Here is a 17,444-nt window from a genome sequence, read left to right on the forward strand (position 1 = left end):
TTTCAAGACCCTCCAAGCCCTGTTTGCACAACCAGCTTCCCTACCTCTTGGGCTATAAAAAGCCCCTACCCTCCTCCCTCAGCACGACTTCCTTGGCCTGCACCCTTGGACTGAGGAACCTCGCCCGTGAGTCCTAATAAAGGCTTTCTCACTGCCATTTGCCTTGTGTCTTCGTTCCCGGTTCAGCTGCAGCCTCAGTTTACCTTTACATCTTCCTGATTTGAAATAACCTCACTATTTTACATGATTTTGTTTCCAGAATCACTCACTTGCTCTCCCAGGTCATTGTGCTTTTTTCACACCAAAATTACCACCATAGCTTAACAAAAGCAGCTTACTCCCAGACTTTGGGCAGAGGGACAGTGGCAGTTTTGCCCATAGGCAGTGTAAAGAAATGTTACTCTCTGTACCAGAAACAAATCTCCAGAAGCCCTCATTGAAGAATGAGATTCCTAGCCCTCAGCTCAGGGCCATGGGTGTGGGATTTCTGGAGAGGGAGCCCTGCTATCTGCACTTTCTCAAACTCCCTACATGAGTCTTAGACACATCAGATTATGAGAATTTAAGGACTGCAGATTTGCCAAAATAAATTGCTGCTTGTTTGGACAGCAAACAAGGTGCTTATGGAGTTTTTACACTGTTGTAATACACTTCCAGCCTCTCTCTCTGCCTTACCATGTTTTTAACTATTAACATTAGAGAAGTCATTAGTGCTATTTGAAGAAATATGAGATATGCTTCACCCAAATGCTATAAATAACTAATTAGGATGATTAGCTGGAGAATGATTTGACTCTCTGAAATTTAACATGTTCTAGAATTTTGAAAAAAGAAAACATATGGAATAGTGTTTAAAAAATATTTCCAGAAAGAAAATACTTGTTCATTGATTTGGAATTAATTGGTCAGTTACAGATTTGTTAAACTTTTAAATATGTGTAAGAGTAACTAATTCACCTCCACAGATCCCCAGTTTCTTATTCCAGTCCTACACTGCTCCTTTAAATGAGGCCTACCTCGCTTTCAATTCAAAACCCTTACTCCTGTGGGATCCAGAACTCAGGACCAATTGAGGTCTTATATTCACCATCAAACACACTCAAATATGCTCCTAACTCAGAGACTGCCATGAACACCAGTCAAACATATCAAGGTAAAAGGATGTCTTTTGCACAATAGAGAAAAAACAATACAGTCTCCTTCCAGAATATTAAGCTGTATCAGTAGTAACGGAAAATAAGCAGATATGTGAAATCCATCTAGGATAAAAAAGAGCAAAGTAAAATGATGAGTTTACGAGTTTTATCTATCTTCCCTTTTCATGGTGAAATTTAGATTGAAATCCGAAAATAAGCAGCTCTCTAAATATGCTTCTTAAGATTGCACAAATATTTTCAAAGGTAGTTCATTTGAAAATAAAATGTTAGTCTTTCTTCTTTGAAAAAGAATTGTAAAACACTAAGCTTTGTAGTGTATTGACATACAAATCATAGTCCCAGTAACTTCATTCACTAATTCAAAAACCTCTGCTAAGCATGAGAAAAGGATAAAATACTCATTAAGCTTAAATTTCAGTTGGCTGTTAATCAAATAATTACTAAAGTGCAAAGGATTTAATATATTTGGGGTTTATAATTTGGAGGCAAACAAACTCCAATACACCTAACTAAAAATAATGAAGCAAAACTTGTATGGTCTAACCCTCTTAGTCAGATAAAACTATAACAGAAATATGGTTTTTTCTGAATAAATGAAATAAATATTTGGTTATAATGAATTTAATTAAAAGGTATTTGAAAGTTAAATAAAAGTTGTTTGAAGATATATTAGAAACACATCATAAGCTTTTTTCTTAACCTTTTGAGAACCAAGTGATTTGACTATAATGGAGAAAACTTTTCAGACCCCAGAACTGAAATACATTCTTTCTTCATGATTATGTAAGGAAGGTGATAGTGTGTGTGTAGCTCTCCCTTTTTTCTAGTCCTTTCATATAAAATTTTTCTAGAAATATAGTTTGTCAAAAAGAAACTAGAGACAAACCTTTCATAGCAATGCACTTACCCACTTGGTGTGAGGGGTAGAAAGGAAATGATAGGGTAGAACTTACCTCGTTAGTTTAGAGAATTATTTCAAGGCCTGGAGACACCTGAGGGCATGCCCCACTGGACTTGGGTTACTTTGTACGCATGCTACTGTGCAGTGTTATTGGGGACAATATATAGATCACCCTGAGGGACTTGAAGAAGAAAGGGCATAGTCCCCACACCCCACCATTTCTCAGTGTGGGTGTAGTTGGGAAAAGAAGCTGTTCACAATTTGACCTCCACATGGAAAATGCAAAATTCTTCCAAAACCATTGCCTCTTCACAGCAGTGTAACAAGAGGCTATATACACAATGCAGAGCATAGCAAGCCCCACTGGCTATTTTCTCTGCCCAGAGTACTTCTCACAAAACTAGTCACTTCTCCTCCTTCAGGACTCCACCCCAAAGCCAACTTCTCACTGAGTCCTTTCCTAACTTCACCAATCCAAGTTGCCCTCCCTCTACCTCCACCCTATCTCATCACTCTCCCACAAAACACTTCATTTCCTTTACAGCACGTATCACTATTAGAAAACATTTTCTTCATTTCTTTACTGATTTAGTGTTTCCTTCTTCCCACTGAAAAGTAATGCTTCTTGAGGTTGTGACCAGTCCTGGCTAAAGAACCATTGCCATTCCTTTGCAAATATTTGTTGAATGTCAGAGGCTGGGTACACAATGTTCAGCAAAGCAGGCATGACCCTTGATCTTACTTTCTTGTAGTTTATAGTGTAATGGATGAAACCTATATTAATCAAATAACTACATAAGCAATTGTAAAATTATATCTGTGATTAGTGCTGGGAAGCAGAGAGATATGCACTAACTGAGTGGATAATGGAAAACCTACTTCAGTCAGGGAGGTTGGAGAAGGTTTATCGGTGGAAGTGACTTTAGAGCTAAGGTTTCAAAGATAAGTAGACATTAAGTGAGGAGATTCTAAGCTGAGGGAAATGGAAAGACCCTGTGGCAACAGGCAAAATGATGTACATAAGTGACTGCGAGAAGGCAGATGCAGCTGGAACACAGGAAGCTGTGGAGAGCAGGCTGCAGGGATAGATCATAGGGGTCACCAGGAGCTAGACCAGAGCCGGGATTGGTGAACTGTGACTACCTCTCATTTATTAGGAGTGATTGAGTCTTCTGTGTGTGCAAATGTGGGAGTGTGTGTGTGTGTGAGTGAATGTTCATAGGGGAGCATAATCGGGTTGTACATTCTAAAGATGGTTATGGTTATTCTGTAGAGGACAGTTGACTAGAGAGAGATAAAAATAGTGTAAGTGGACCACTTAGGAGGTCATGGCAGTACCCCAGGGACAAATGATTGACATTTGAATTTAGGTGGTGCACTTGGGAAAGAAAGTAAATAGGTAGACTCCAGAAACATTAAAGATACAAAATTGAAAAGACTTGATGTTGGATTGGATAGGAAAGAAAATAAGCCAACTTGCTACTTACTTGAGTTGATTAATGCTGCCATCATTATCTGAAAGCGAAGATACTGCAAGGAGATATGGTGGGGTATAGAGATCATGAACTTGGCTTTGACATGTTAGGTTAGAAGACTTTATAGGGAGCTTGAATAAATTATGACTTGCTACACTTCTTGAATTTCTATGAGTTAGAGTTTTAGCCCTATTCAATTCAACCTGGCCAATTACTATCACTCTCTAAAATAATTTTGTTTATCATCCTTCTTTAATAGCCAAATGGAAGCATGCACTTTTGTTTTCCACAACTTTAAATTCTACATATTGTGTGAAGCACCAAGAAGGCCTAAACACCAACTCAATAATTTTTACTGTTGTGAGAATTGAGGGATGGGCTGTTGGTGGTTTCATCTGTAAAGAAATAAAATCAGTAACTTGAAACCTGAGATCAAAACCATATATCAAAAAAAAAAAAAATAGCGGAATACCAACACACAGTTTTATAGAACCTGAGCCTAAATTGTCAAAATCATACTGCATTTAATACAGACATCCAAGTCCAGTCAAATAATATTTCATAATATCAAATTAGAATGTTCACAGCACATCGCAAGTCATTTGGATTGATGTCACCTCCCCAACACACTTGGCCTTCACTGTTGATTGTCTACCCAACAAGCAACAGAGCCAGGTAGGAGGTATTTTATCTAAAATAATGCACAGTTATGCTGAGATCTATTTGTGACGTACTTTTTAAAGGCAGTGCAAAAATGTCTGCTGATACGTTGAGAAAGTTTATCTAGAATTAACCAGAAGATATTTTGTTCCTTTTATATATTTCTATTATTTTAATTCTGTAGAAACTCTGGGATAGTATGCAGAAATTCTTTCCATTTTTAAATCATTTTGTGAGTTCAATTTAATGTTACTTTCTGGAAAGATATCTTCTATTTTTTTAAATGTATCTATCTATCTGTCTATCTCATCTATCTACCTTCACATATGTGTGTGTAACTACTCTAAAATATTTAATTACTATATATGTTCATAGTTTTGTCTGACTTAAAATTTTATGTAAAATTCCATTACTTTAAATAGTAATAATTTTCAGAGAGAGCAACACTAGTCTAAACTAATATAAAAACTGTAATTTTTACAAATATATAAGCCCTCCCAAATAAGGTAATTTAACAAATGGTATTTTTCTGAGTAAACAAAGTAAATGCCAACTTGCTAACCTACTTTGAAAACTTCATCAAGTAACCTAAACAAGCAATCTGTTCATTCATATATCAAGTAGTTAAGAAAAAAAAGAATTTGCTGATGATATTAAAGTAGAAACAGAACCTTTCCAGAGTTTGCCATTATATTTTCTCTCACTTAAAAAAAATCCGTTTTTAATTACTATGATTTAATTTGAACCAAAATCAAGTGAATATATATACTCCTACAATTTAATCCACTTCTAGAAATAGAGAAAATGTGTTTATGCAGGCAGCCACCAGGAAAGCCATCACATGTAGACAGTGATGTGGATCAAAGGGATGTTTGAGTCCTTTCATTAACAGCTATGTGATAAAGGGACACAAGCTTGAAGAAATGCCTTTCCCATTCGGAACAGGTAAATGATCTGTCTGCAATGTCTGTCACTGCCAATGGCCAGCGTGGATGCTCTGTCATGGTTATGTAGTTGGGTAGGAAGACCATCCTGCTAAGGGTTATGTGTACTCCACTGGATGTTTATGTCAGCATTGGCCCCATGACTGCAGTGATGTCTACCGCTAAGTGAGTGAGCATCCCTGATATCTAAGCCTTACATCTCACACTGAAAACTACTTGCAAGCAATATACAGAAACTTATCAATTGAAACTTATTAAGTATTATTTACCCAATATTCAGAGAACAGAGAGCTATTCTACTCAATGTAGGGAATACACTTATTCAGAAAACTTCAGTGTTCCTTTTTATATTAACATTTATTGTTTTCTAATTATACACAATACTTGGCATATTAGAAAAATTTACAGATACGGAAAAATATATTAAAAAGAGAATGAAAAACGCCCATAATCTCATCTCCAGAAATGGCCCTGTCAGCATTTTGGTATAGTTCCTTCCTGTCTATCTTTATGCATATGTAACTTTTTAATACAACTAAAATTGTACTATATATGGCATATTAGGCCAGTTTTTAATACAATAATACAATTTTCCATGTTATTAAATGTTATTTAAAATAAAGAATTTTAAAGTCTCTACAATGACCAATTGGTTAGCTGTATGGTAATCTATTTAGCAGGTAATGTACTTAACGATACATATGCTATTTCCAACCTTCATTATTTAAAAAAAATTGAATTTTTACAATTCTTTTCTAAACTTCTGAATTCAATGCCCTTTAAACCATTATGTGAAACACTGACACATCAGTTTTAAAGCATAATAAATAAATCGCTCAACAGACATAAAAATAATCTAACTTAAGATTTTTAATAAAAATGATATAAGTAATGAAAGAGCTACTTTATGTAAATCACAACATTTGAAGGCATATTACTTCAAAGAGGTGTCTTGTCTCTAAAGGCACAATTTTCAAAGATGCACCAGGTAGCAAGTGCCACTTGCGGTGATAGTCTTTGTGTTGAGAAAAATGCCTAAACTTTTGCTATATCAGTGACTGCTGTGATCTTGTCTCATAAGTGAGATCTCAGGCACATTTTTGTCTTCTTACAAGGAGAAGAGTCCTGGAGTAGCTGGGGCGCTGACGGGGAGCCGTTCACGTATGGGCCACTGCAGCAGGCAGAGGATCTTGATTGTCAGAATCAACTGTTCATGCTACATAAGGCAGGCAACCGTTACCAACATGTTCATTGAATGGCAGTGCAAAGATGATCAACTACAAAGTGCTCATCTGTAATTTGGGTTGACTTTATAGTAGTCTGAGAGGTTGGGATAAATAAACGAAACATTCTCCAGATAATTCACATGAATAAACTTGATAAAGAGTGTCGAGAAAACATCTTTCCAACAATTAGTCTTGCATTGGCTTTTTAAAATATTTTAAATAATGATTCTATTTTTAAATAATGATTCTAAATTTGTCTTAGCTGGAAAATCCATCAAAATCACTGTATTTCAACATTGGCATCTATGAATCCCTTTATTATAGATTCTTTCTATTCCATTTAGTTACTAGGTATTCAGATGTCTAAAATCCAAAATGAGTAGTTTAAATATATTAAATAACAACTGTGCTAGTCAGTGTGTTTGAGTTCAAAATGTCTGAAAACAACAACTGCACACAAACCCCCAATTCAACCTGCCTAGTAATTTGCACCACACAGAAGCTAATCAAAATCAGCAGTGTCATTCTACGGTTATCTAAGACAACAACTAGACAATGGCTATTCTTTTCCTGAAGGTATGGGCAAAACAAATTTAGACCCTTTCCTCTGATTCTCAGTCCATCGCCCACCAAACAATGACACAGTTTGGCATATGACTTCGCCACTCTTGAGTGACTGAACTGGAAAGGGCGCTATGGTCTTCCTGACAGCGACCTTCAAGGAGGGAGCTGTGTTAGTGCCACCCTCATCCTTCAGGTACACTTCATAGGCAAGGCTTACTGCTCTCAAGAGACAATTGTGTACCCTAAGTGAGTAGCATAACACATACCATGTGCATTATTTCATTCACTAAGTAAGAACTGCCCTTACCAGAGGAGGCTAAAACTCACCCATTAGCAGACAGATCTTTTGTTCTCACATTTGAAAGCACAGGTTCAGAATGGAAAAGGAATTTAAACCACCAGGTGGATTCTGCCACTTCAGGCAACCCTATCAAATAAAATTTGTATTACTCCTTATCAAACAAATTTGAGATTAAAAATAAAAAGAAATAATACAGATGGCACTGAAAGAAATAGCTAAGTACCTTGCTGTGATTTGTCATCATCTATGAAGTTAATGGAATCAGAGCCAGTTAAAGAACTAACTGAAGAAACACTGGACTCTGTGGGAAACAAATGATATTAAACAAATAAATAACTGGCAACCAGACAAGCACATTCACATCATTTAAATACAAACTGTCAAGTAGCATGGTTTGAAATCATTTATTCCTAGCTTGTGAATTCGTGAATTGAAAAACTGATCAAATTACCAATCAATAGAAAGCTGCTATATTAAGAAATACTATGTTCTACTGATAAGATATAGTCATTTCCAAGGCAGGCAACTCACCCTCTCCTTGGATATGAATGTTGAATTTAAAATGTATTATAAATGTTTTCAGATTCAAAGACTAAGAAAGAACAAGACCAAGAATAAATATTGTCGTACTACATTAGAAATATTACATACATATATATTTAAAGTTCTACAAAAGTCATCAAATCTAGGAATTAAGGAGTTATTTTGAAAGAACAAACATTTTGTCTTATTAAACTTGTATTTAAAACCTATGTCTCTTATAAGATCAGAATATAAAAGTAACTCCTGTGGATAAATAACACCAAGTAAATGAGCATAAACTTTTGTAAAATAAATAAATCAGTGGTTGTCTCTAAAACTTATACTATGAGCAACCCTTGAAAGAAGAGTTTTCTATGCGTTGTTGCCATGGATACTTTTAATAACTACTAATTTGGTTCTAAAATGCTTATTTTATTTTATGAAATTTCTCAATCTTCTCTAAGAAGCTACAATTTTCTATTTGGCTATGAATATGAACAGATGGATAGATTAATAAAAATAAAACTGGCCAGATAGAAATTGGCCTGTTATCCATAGCAGAAGATGGAAATTAGAAAGTTTTTGAAGCAAAATCATGCTATCCTTTCTTTTCTAAGGAGTTGAATAATACTTTATGTATGTAAAACTATCTGTTTTTAGTGGATCTTACAGAATGCAAGGTATATAAAATTAAAACATTGTAATGAAACATAAGCTGATGTTCACTGATTTTTAAGTGTCAATGGCTTCATCAATACAACGTAGCTAGAACAAAGAAGTGGCTGTCAGCACTGGGTCAGAGAGGTCCCTGAGGCCTCCTGTTTCCTTCGTTGTCACCAAGAATTAGTTTTCTCCCTTAAGTTCTGAAGGTAACATGATACCTATGTTAACAATATCCCACAAGCATCACCTCAAATCATATTACCTAGGGATGTCTCTATGATGGTGCAACTTACTTCGATAATACTGATTTCTGGCTAGAAGGCAACCGATGGAAGGTACCGATGCCATGGCTTTACCCGTGAGAAAGCACCCAAGAAGCTGTGAGCATCAATCTGAGAAACAGCAGCAGAGAAAAGAGGCATTGATATGAATAAGAGGGAGTTTTCTTTTCTTTTTTTCCACGTGACTGTTACAAAGTATTATCATTTACCATGTAATAAATATCTGACAAAAGGAATTTAAATGTTTACACAAAAGTTCAACCAAACATATTGCAATAAAAAGATGCAATTAAGTAGTACATTTAGGTCAAAAAGAAAGAAAAATTATACGTCCAACTATACACAATGCACAGAACTTACTCCATCTACAACAGACCTAAAAGTCAGAGAAAAAGTGTTAACTCAGCCATGAAGTAGTCACTCACCTATTTGTTTTCTCCAATTGGTTCTTTTAAAATAAACGCGGTTCTAAAGTTTCTTCAGAAAATACATGCTTTGAAAGAACCAGTTCTTAGAGATTGAAGAGAGGCTGCACCACCCACCCAGGCCCAGAGGCAGGCGCGTGATCGGGGACCCCTGAGCACACCTTATATTTAGAAGCCCCAGGCTGGCTGGAACCTGAGCTGTGGGTGACTTGGAGTGAGGTGGGCACACAGCCAGTCAGAGGCGGCAAGCAAGCACTCCCTGCACGTCTGCCCTTTAGCCAGCCAAAGGCCCTCAGAACGCGGCAGCCTGCCAAGTTTGGCTCCAGTCAGCAGGGAAGGACTTGGCCCGATGCTCCTTTGGACTCAGCCTGTTTAGTATCACAACCGCTGGTGACTACAGAGAGAGAGGCGATACGCAAGTGTCTCCTCAGCCTTAGATACAATCACACTCTCCACCTGCAACACCACGCTGGGCACGTGTGGGATGCACAAGCAGCCTGCTATCTGGCTGGGGAGACTGAACATACCCTCCCACAGTTACAGCGAGGCAAGGCAGAGTCCCACTGTCAAAGGAGAGCAAGAAAACGCTCTAGGCAACATTGAAGTCGTCCCGGAAGTGGGACAGAGTCAGTAGAACTTGATGGACAGGTGGACCGTCAGTGAGAAATTCTAGCAGGAATGACAAGAGACAAATGGAAATCATGGGTAATAAAGAGGATATTTATGACATTGTATCAATATCATTTACTGATACAAAAGCTAAGTTTTATTCTGGTTTCAGTAACATTTCTCAGATAGATTGCTTTGCCCTTTCTTTTCTTTCTTTTTTTTTTTTCTGAGACTGAGTCTTGTTCTGTTGCCCAGGCTAGAGTGCAGTGGTGCGATCTCGGCTCACTGCCAGCTCTGCCGCCCGGGTTCAAGCCATTCTCTTGCCTCAGCCTCCCGAGTAGCTGGGACTACAGGCGCCCGCCACCACACCCGGCTAATTTTTGTATTTTTAGTAGAGATGGGGTTTCACTGTGTTAACCAGGATGATCTCGATCTCCTGACCTCGTGATCCACCCGCCTCGGCCTCCCAAAGTGCTAGGATTACAGGCATCTTTATGATACAATTTATATTTCTTTGGGCACATACCCAGTAATGGGGTTGCTGATTCAAATGATAGTTCTGTTTTTAGGTCTTTAAGGAATTGCCATACTGTTTTCCACAAGGGTTGAACTAATATACACTCCTGCCAACAACGTATAAGCCTTTCCTTTTTCTCTGCAACCTTGCCAGCACCTATTATTTTCTGACTAAGTGCTATCTTTTAATTGATTTCTAAATCTTCTGCCTTGTCATGAGATAATTTCTGATTTTTACTCGTTTTTGAAGTAGTCTATGGAAGTGGCTTTCTGTGCACTTGAGAAAAATAAACATTATTTATTTGCTGTATACTGCCATTATTTTACATGTATCTGCTAGATTGCATCACTTAACTTTTATAAGCAAATAATTCTTATACTTACCAATGTGTTACTGCTTGATCTACCAGTTTCCTGTATGAGTATATCATCAAATTATATCAATTTTTGTTTTATGAATTTTGAAGTTTTGTGATAGGTGCACACAATAATCACGATTATAATATTGTCTGAGTAGATATTTGCCTTTGTCTTGTTTTATCATGACTAACATTTTACCTTTGTGCTGTTTGTTTAATTAGTCTAATATTAATATTATTGTACCAGCTTTTTCTCTAAGTAATCATCAAGTATGTCTTTTTGCATCCCTTAATTTTCAACTTGCTGTAACAATCACTTATAAGCATCCTTTAACTGTATTTTTTCCTAATGATATCTGTTTTTTGAAATATTTGAGTAATTACATGTAATGGAATTACTCACAATTTGAACTTTAGATATTGAGATTTTCCTACATAATTTTTATGTCTCAGTCACTTACATGCGTGTGTATACTTTAAAACCTTAATATAAAAGTAAATTTAGTTAATTTAACCTTTGTCTGCACTGCATTTTGAGTGAGTACCACAGTGTTTCTTCCAATTTACTACTTCTCTTTTTAACTATATCGTACCTAAAATTTAGCTTGTATGTATGTATACACACACACACACACATGTATGTATGTTTGTATATATATTTACCTATGTAAATTTAGTTGCTTTATTTCTGTCCTGTTTTTCATAGTTCTTTCGTTTGTTTCTCTGACCATCTTTAACATGGTTACTATGAAGTCTTGGTTGAAACCCTCTATGAAATCAGCATCATTCCATGTGCATTCTGTCACAGTTGTGACTCTGTTGGCTGGCTTTCTGAGCAGGAGATCTCTTCATAAGTTTTGGCTGTTAGTTTGCAGGTTCATTTCGAGTGTTCTCTCAGTCCCCTGTACTCTCCCACCCACTAGGCCACCCCACCTCTCCTAGCTAGTGGCACCATGGGGTTCAGCTACCACTCTCACCTGACCCTAGTTTTTGTGTCTTTGAATTATAACACTACTCACATTTTATTAAGTTATTTACTTCTTTCACATATTAAATTGTGAGCAGGTCAAAGATGGAGGTGCCTCTATTCATTTCAGCTTCAGCAATGCCCAGCACAAAACCTGACAGATATGGTAGTTTAGGTTCCAAAAATGTAATAAAACCAATGCATTCCTTCTTTGCCTGGTAATAAGGATTACATTCTTGGGTAATAATTAAAAAGTCACAACAGAGCTTAGATTTAAATGCTATAACTGACATAATTAGAGTAATTTTTACCTGATTGCTGATTCATGGTTTTTTTTTAAATACTCAAGTACTAAAATTAATCACAATCACATTCTCAGTATTTTGTCCTAGAGTTGAGGGTGCTAACATTTTTACTTGATAATGACAAGAAGAGAGTGAGTACCTGATTCCAATGACATGCTGAAAACCAGCAGGGAAAATGGTGCTGTCTTCTGCACACTCCTGAGACAAGTTGTAAGATGTGCCCTACTGAGGTATCAGCCTCTTAAAGGGTTGAGAAAGGGTTCAGAAAGACTAAGTTATAATTAGTCAACTGCAACCCTTCTGAGAGATGATCTGTTTATCACATGTAAGATACTATTACCCTTTCTAAATTTACTGACATTGGATGCAGTAGTAAATAGATATCAGATTGCTGGTTTCTGGAGCATGGAAATCCATGGCAAGAACAATGGCCAAACTTGCTGATAATTCACCATGACCTTATGTTGTCACAACCACTGGCCAAGTGTGCAGTAAGAGAGGATCAATATCTGACTGTCCAGGAAGACTTAAAATGTCTAGATCTTATTCCAGTCTGTGGTTATAAAGTATCTGATTGTTCATACAAGATGTCAAGAATTTTAAGTGTGTCCTGATATTCAGGCCAATAAATGTACTATATTAAGCATGGCATAGTCACTCCTAATAACTAATGCTGCAAATGAATATGTGTAGCATGTATTCTATAAACACATGGCAATCTGCATTAAAACACTGTTTCATTTCTTAATTGTTGTGGAAAAGGTTGCCAAAAACTAGTTATTGACTATCTCTGGGCCTCCACAAGTGATATATGAAAAAGGAAATAATAATATCTAACTTTATTTGAAATTCATTTTAGTTTCAATACATATAATTCAATTGTTTGTTTAAATTTTATATTTCTCTGAATCGTCTGTAGTCTATCCATTAATTGTCATGATTTTGTACAACAGAAACCAATCTCATCTAGAATCAGGAAACAATTTATTGGGAGAATAGTGGTCAGTTCATACAATGATTAGGAAGCATAGAGCAGTGTGCTCTCATGAGCAGGATTCTCCAGGAAAGATCCTGGGAGCTTATACGGAGTCATCTGGTACATGAATTGCCAGAGCCAGGACACGGCAGGAGGTGCACCCAAACCGCTTCCCATGGCACTGGAGCTAAAATTGCCACAGCCACACATCCCAAGGGCTGGGCTGCTGGCTCCTCTAGACAGTCTCTAAGAGGTGGCTCCCTAAATCCCGTGGGCATCCTGAATCTGCCTCCTTACACTCTGGCTGTTTAGTGATCCGCTGATAAAGTTGTTCTTATCTAGAAGAAGGCAGCACAAAACAATATAATATTACAGTATGCTCCCCAGAAAATTCTTGCCCTCCTGCTTCTTGGGGGATGAGAGATTGGGGCTGAGTGCTCTCTCTTACTGACCCCTGGCTCATACGCTTTCGGGATAAATCCTGTTTTTCAACCCGTACTATGTGATGTTGTAAACTCTGTCCTGAGAGCTATTGCACTTTTGGGAGTCACTCAGGAAAAAAGCAGGCTTAGAAAATGACAAGAACCAAGTACATTTAAGCAGAGAAGCATCTGCCCAAGTCACACCACAGGCAGAAAATGGTGAGGGGTCTGCTGTCATCTATGACGAAGCCGCCAACACAAAGCCCCCAGCGGGCTGAACTTAGGGGCTAACCCTAGGCCAGGCGATTGCCTCTAGCTTCATGGAGATGGAGAAGACATGTATCCTTGTAGCAAAAACTGCTGTCTTTCAGTATCTATTCTCTTCTTTCATTTTTAACATTTATTAGGCATCATCCACTCAACTAGGCAACCCATTTCTCAGCCTCCCTTGCAACAGGGAATATGTCTGGGCCAGTGAACTGTGAGAAGTGTGTTGTTCATCTTTAAGATCATCTCCTTAGAGACCAAGCCACTTGGCATGGACTTCTTTTTGGCTTACTGGCTGGAAAATGTTACTCACCAAAACCATCTTGGAAAAGGCCACACTGTGAGAATAGCTTTCCCACCTCAGGGCTAGTACCAGAGAATGAAATAAAATTCTCTTTCTAGGCCGTATCATGTTCTTATTATTATGAGAGATTAGCTTGCACTCTGACCATGAAAATCAACTTGGACTTCAATAGGGAGTGGCACAGAGTGTTAGGTTCCTCCAAAATAGAATAGGTCTTCAGATGCTGAACTGCCAAGGAACAAAGGCTGATGTCACCAGAATGTTTTATTGTCCTTGATCCTAACACGTATCTTTTGCTCTGCTAAGCAGTCCTAGTCATTTCCTTCCACTTGAATGTGGCAGCCTCACTCCCACCACATGTCCTAACTTACATTGTTTACACAACTTGCAAGTATTTCTCTTTTGCCCTTTTTCCTGAGTCCCTTAAAGCAAAAGAAAATTAAGGTAAATGACTTCCTGATTCATATCTGTATTACTATTGGATGGAATAATGAGTCAGTTGCCTATCATGCAAATATGCAAACACTAAAAAACAAATTAATCTCAGTTTTCATCTTCTCTCCTCTGCCCTGCATCCTCCCTGCCTGGCTGCCAAATAGTAATCATACTATAAAAACACTTTTTGATCAATTATTAGCAAGCACTGGTCTGGATTCTTGAGGTTTCCTCCACAGACATCCTTGACACCATCTAGAAAGCCACAGAGCAGCTGAGTGATGTCTCTGGTAGTTAAATCTACTAGTAGCAACAAGATCTTTCCACCTCAGCCTCAATGTTAACTCATAAACTGGATGAGGTGAGTTCCCCTTCCTGGTGCAAAGACTGTTCCTCAGTATGCTCTCTCTTTAGGATTCTCTGAGCTGCACTTATTTTTTTTGGTTTTGGTTTTTGGTTTTTTTCAATACTGTCACACTTCCTCCTTCCTGTGGCAAAGCATCTAAATGAACATAACGAGCTCAAGCCAGGTCTGTGTTCCTGGCTTGCAAATCCTACACCCAGTGAGTTGGATAATTACTCTGAGTAATGGTCAATATACTGATAATTTGGAAGCCTATGAAACAGTTTGGGAACATAAACACACCTTACTGTCTAGCAGACATTCCATAGTATCAGTAAGAGCAAAGAATTATCACATTGTTTTTGTTTAAATTTTGATTGCTTTTCATGTCAGATCGAAATTTAAACACCATTTCCCCCCAGTCTATGTTACTCCCATTTCCCCACAAATCCCCACTCTTAATATGAGGAAGCTGCTTATTTTGATAAGCCTCAGATCCTCATCTATGAAATGCAACGTGCATCTGATTATCTGACTGTAAGAACTCCAGGCTCTGTTCCCTGGAAGACAGACAAATCTGTCCACAGTTTTATTAAAGATGTTTCTTGGGAAAATGCTGAAAGAGAGTAAAGAAAGCAGGGCTGAGCAGTGAGAGATGCTGGACTACAGTGAGTGGGCCTTGGTGGGCTTGTCCTGGAGGGGAATCTGGGCAGCACTACCAGACCCCACAGCCTGCCTTTGCATTGCTTGAATCCACTGACTTTGGATAGTAAGTTCATCCCTGAGGAGCATCTCCTCAGGGGCTCAGATTGGTTCTTTTTCTGGAAAAACTTATACAAGGAAGGTGAGTGGGATGAAGTTTAATTCCTGCCACTGCAGAGGACTTGAGGTTACAGTGACTCCTACCCTCTCCTGTGTTTCCTGACCAGCACTTCTTCTGAGACAAACGGTTTACCCAGAGGACAGACCCATATCTTCATCTTTGAACTTTCTGAACCACTAGTCACACATCCTTTGTAAGCTGTGGGTGCATGTGTGGGAAAAGTGCAGTTCCAAGAAAGTCCTGTTCATATGGCTCGCCCTTGGCTGCACCTGGGAATGAGCCTCTGGAATGTTCTGTCCCATAGGAGTATTTTTGCATTCCTGAGTTGTTTAGCCACATGGTACCAATTGTCTGGATAGTTTAGAGCAACATGCATTCGATGGTGATCTGGCACTTCAGTGACAGAAGAAAGTCAGGCAAGTGCTCTATGTCTGCATAACCGACCCTCCATAAAAACCTTGGGCTCTGAGACTCAGGTGCACTTTCCTAATGGGTAGCATTTTGTACATGTCACATATCTTCACTGGAAGAATTCAGTGTATCCTATGTGACACCATTGGGAAGGAAAACCTAGAAGCTTGTGGCATCTGAGTTTCTCCTGATTTACCACCTCTCCCCCAACCAGGGAATCTTTAGAAGTCTACCATTATCTGTTGGAACAAGCTGGTTTTTATAGGGACCCAGTAGTTAAATTAAATGGCAGCCACCACTCATGTATTCTTTATAGACACCTTTTTTTTTTCAGGGTCTCACTCTGATACCCAGGCTGGAGTGCAGGGGTGCCCTTTCTGCTCACTGCAACCTCCACCTCCTGAGCTCAAGTGATCTTCTTGCCTCAGCACCACAAGTAGGGGACTACAGGTGCACACCACCATGCCTGGCTAATTTTTGTAAATTTTTTTGTAGAAACAGGATTTTATCATGTTGACCAGGCTGGTCTCAAACTCCTGGGTTCAGGAGATCCACCGGCCATAGCCTCCCAAAGTGCTGGGACTACAGGCATGAGACACCATGCCCAGCTCATTCTTTATATCTTCAAAAGTCGCACCAATATCAGCCATTTCTCCCAGGATGCAATTTTTAAAACATTTAGTATCTTGGCTATGACACAGGGCAGGTGGAAGGACAGGGAGAAGTTCTGGAAGCTTGCACCAAGACTTGCCTACTACATCACTCCTCCACCACAGGGCAGTGACCAAAATGATGGTTCTGCCAGCCACGGATTGGGCCCACGTGAATTTTACATTTGCAGACCAGGGAACTGACCATTAAGACCAGTGGACAGAGTAAGAGTAAACCAGACCTGGGTCAGGGCTCCTATACATACTGCCCTAACAAGCAAGTTATGATGACATTTCTGACCCCTGCGAATCTATTTCAACATAGTTGTTTTGTATGAGAAGTCCTCAAAATGTCATGTACTTCACTTCCACAATGCATGAACATCCCTTAGATCCCTTCATGGAAGAACTAGGGTAATGATTTTCAGATGCACTTCCCATGGTGTTACAGGATCCCTACTCGTGGGAATCCAGTCCTCCTTCACTGCATAAGCTCTGGGTCTGAGAAGTGTCTAATAAGATCCAGAAACCAGGCCAGAGATCATGAATATTTATTGATCCAGCTGCCCTCAAAATCCTTGGCTGTATTTTTGTTGTACAAATGAAGCAATGCTCTTGAGACCGCTGGTCCATCTTGGCCCTGGGTTGCTTTATTCTACAGCCTCTCTCCACAGCTCATAGTCTTCTCTGTGGGTCTGTGTGTCCATATTCCCTCTTCTTATGAGGACTCCAGTCGTATTGAATTAGGGCCCACCCTAATAAGCTCATTTTAATGTAATTACCTCTTTAAACCCCTATCTTCATATCCAGTCCTATTATAAGGTTAAGAAATCAACATATGAGTTTCCAGGGACATGATATAGCCCATGCCATCCTGCTTGAGCTTGCCAAAGACTATGGGTCCCCACCTGTCACCCAAGACAGGGTCCACATTGCCA

General features: G+C 38.6%; 1 protein-coding gene across 2 annotated transcripts; it reads right to left on the minus strand.

Annotated features, from left to right (window-relative positions):
* Nucleotides 1-5,485: 5,485 nt before the first annotated feature.
* Nucleotides 5,486-9,261, minus strand: LOC105553469 (chromosome unknown open reading frame, human C8orf22). 2 transcript variants are annotated; one of them, XM_011999545.1, is made up of 5 exons: nucleotides 9,120-9,261; nucleotides 8,707-8,805; nucleotides 7,452-7,529; nucleotides 7,255-7,354; nucleotides 5,486-6,353 (listed from the first exon to the last, which is right to left on the minus strand). In XM_011999545.1, the coding sequence occupies exons 2-5, from the start codon at nucleotides 8,759-8,761 to the stop codon at nucleotides 6,341-6,343; spliced, it is 246 nt and encodes an 81-aa protein (XP_011854935.1). In that variant the 5' UTR covers nucleotides 8,762-8,805; nucleotides 9,120-9,261; the 3' UTR covers nucleotides 5,486-6,340. The 2 variants fall into 2 exon arrangements, with proteins under 2 accessions (XP_011854935.1, XP_011854934.1); XM_011999544.1 differs by having other exon boundaries at nucleotides 5,988-7,078.
* Between the last annotated feature and the right edge of the window lie 8,183 nt (nucleotides 9,262-17,444).

The sequence above is a fragment of the Mandrillus leucophaeus genome, unplaced genomic scaffold, assembly GCF_000951045.1.
Source record: "Mandrillus leucophaeus isolate KB7577 unplaced genomic scaffold, Mleu.le_1.0 Scaffold598, whole genome shotgun sequence".
NCBI lineage: Eukaryota > Metazoa > Chordata > Mammalia > Primates > Cercopithecidae > Mandrillus > Mandrillus leucophaeus.

Bases quoted from the DNA above. Each gene is read 5' to 3' on its own strand.
- LOC105553469 (XM_011999544.1), bottom strand. From the start codon at position 8,761: ATGGCATCGGTACCTTCCATCGGTTGCCTTCTAGCCAGAAATCAGTAT. The intron at 7,355-7,451 runs GTACTTAGCTAT...TTTATTTGATAG, and splicing joins TGATGACAAATCACAGCAAG to GGTTGCCTGAAGTGGCAGAA. The intron at 7,079-7,254 runs GTGAGTTTTAGC...CCCTCCTTGAAG, and splicing joins AAAGATCTGTCTGCTAATGG to GTCGCTGTCAGGAAGACCAT.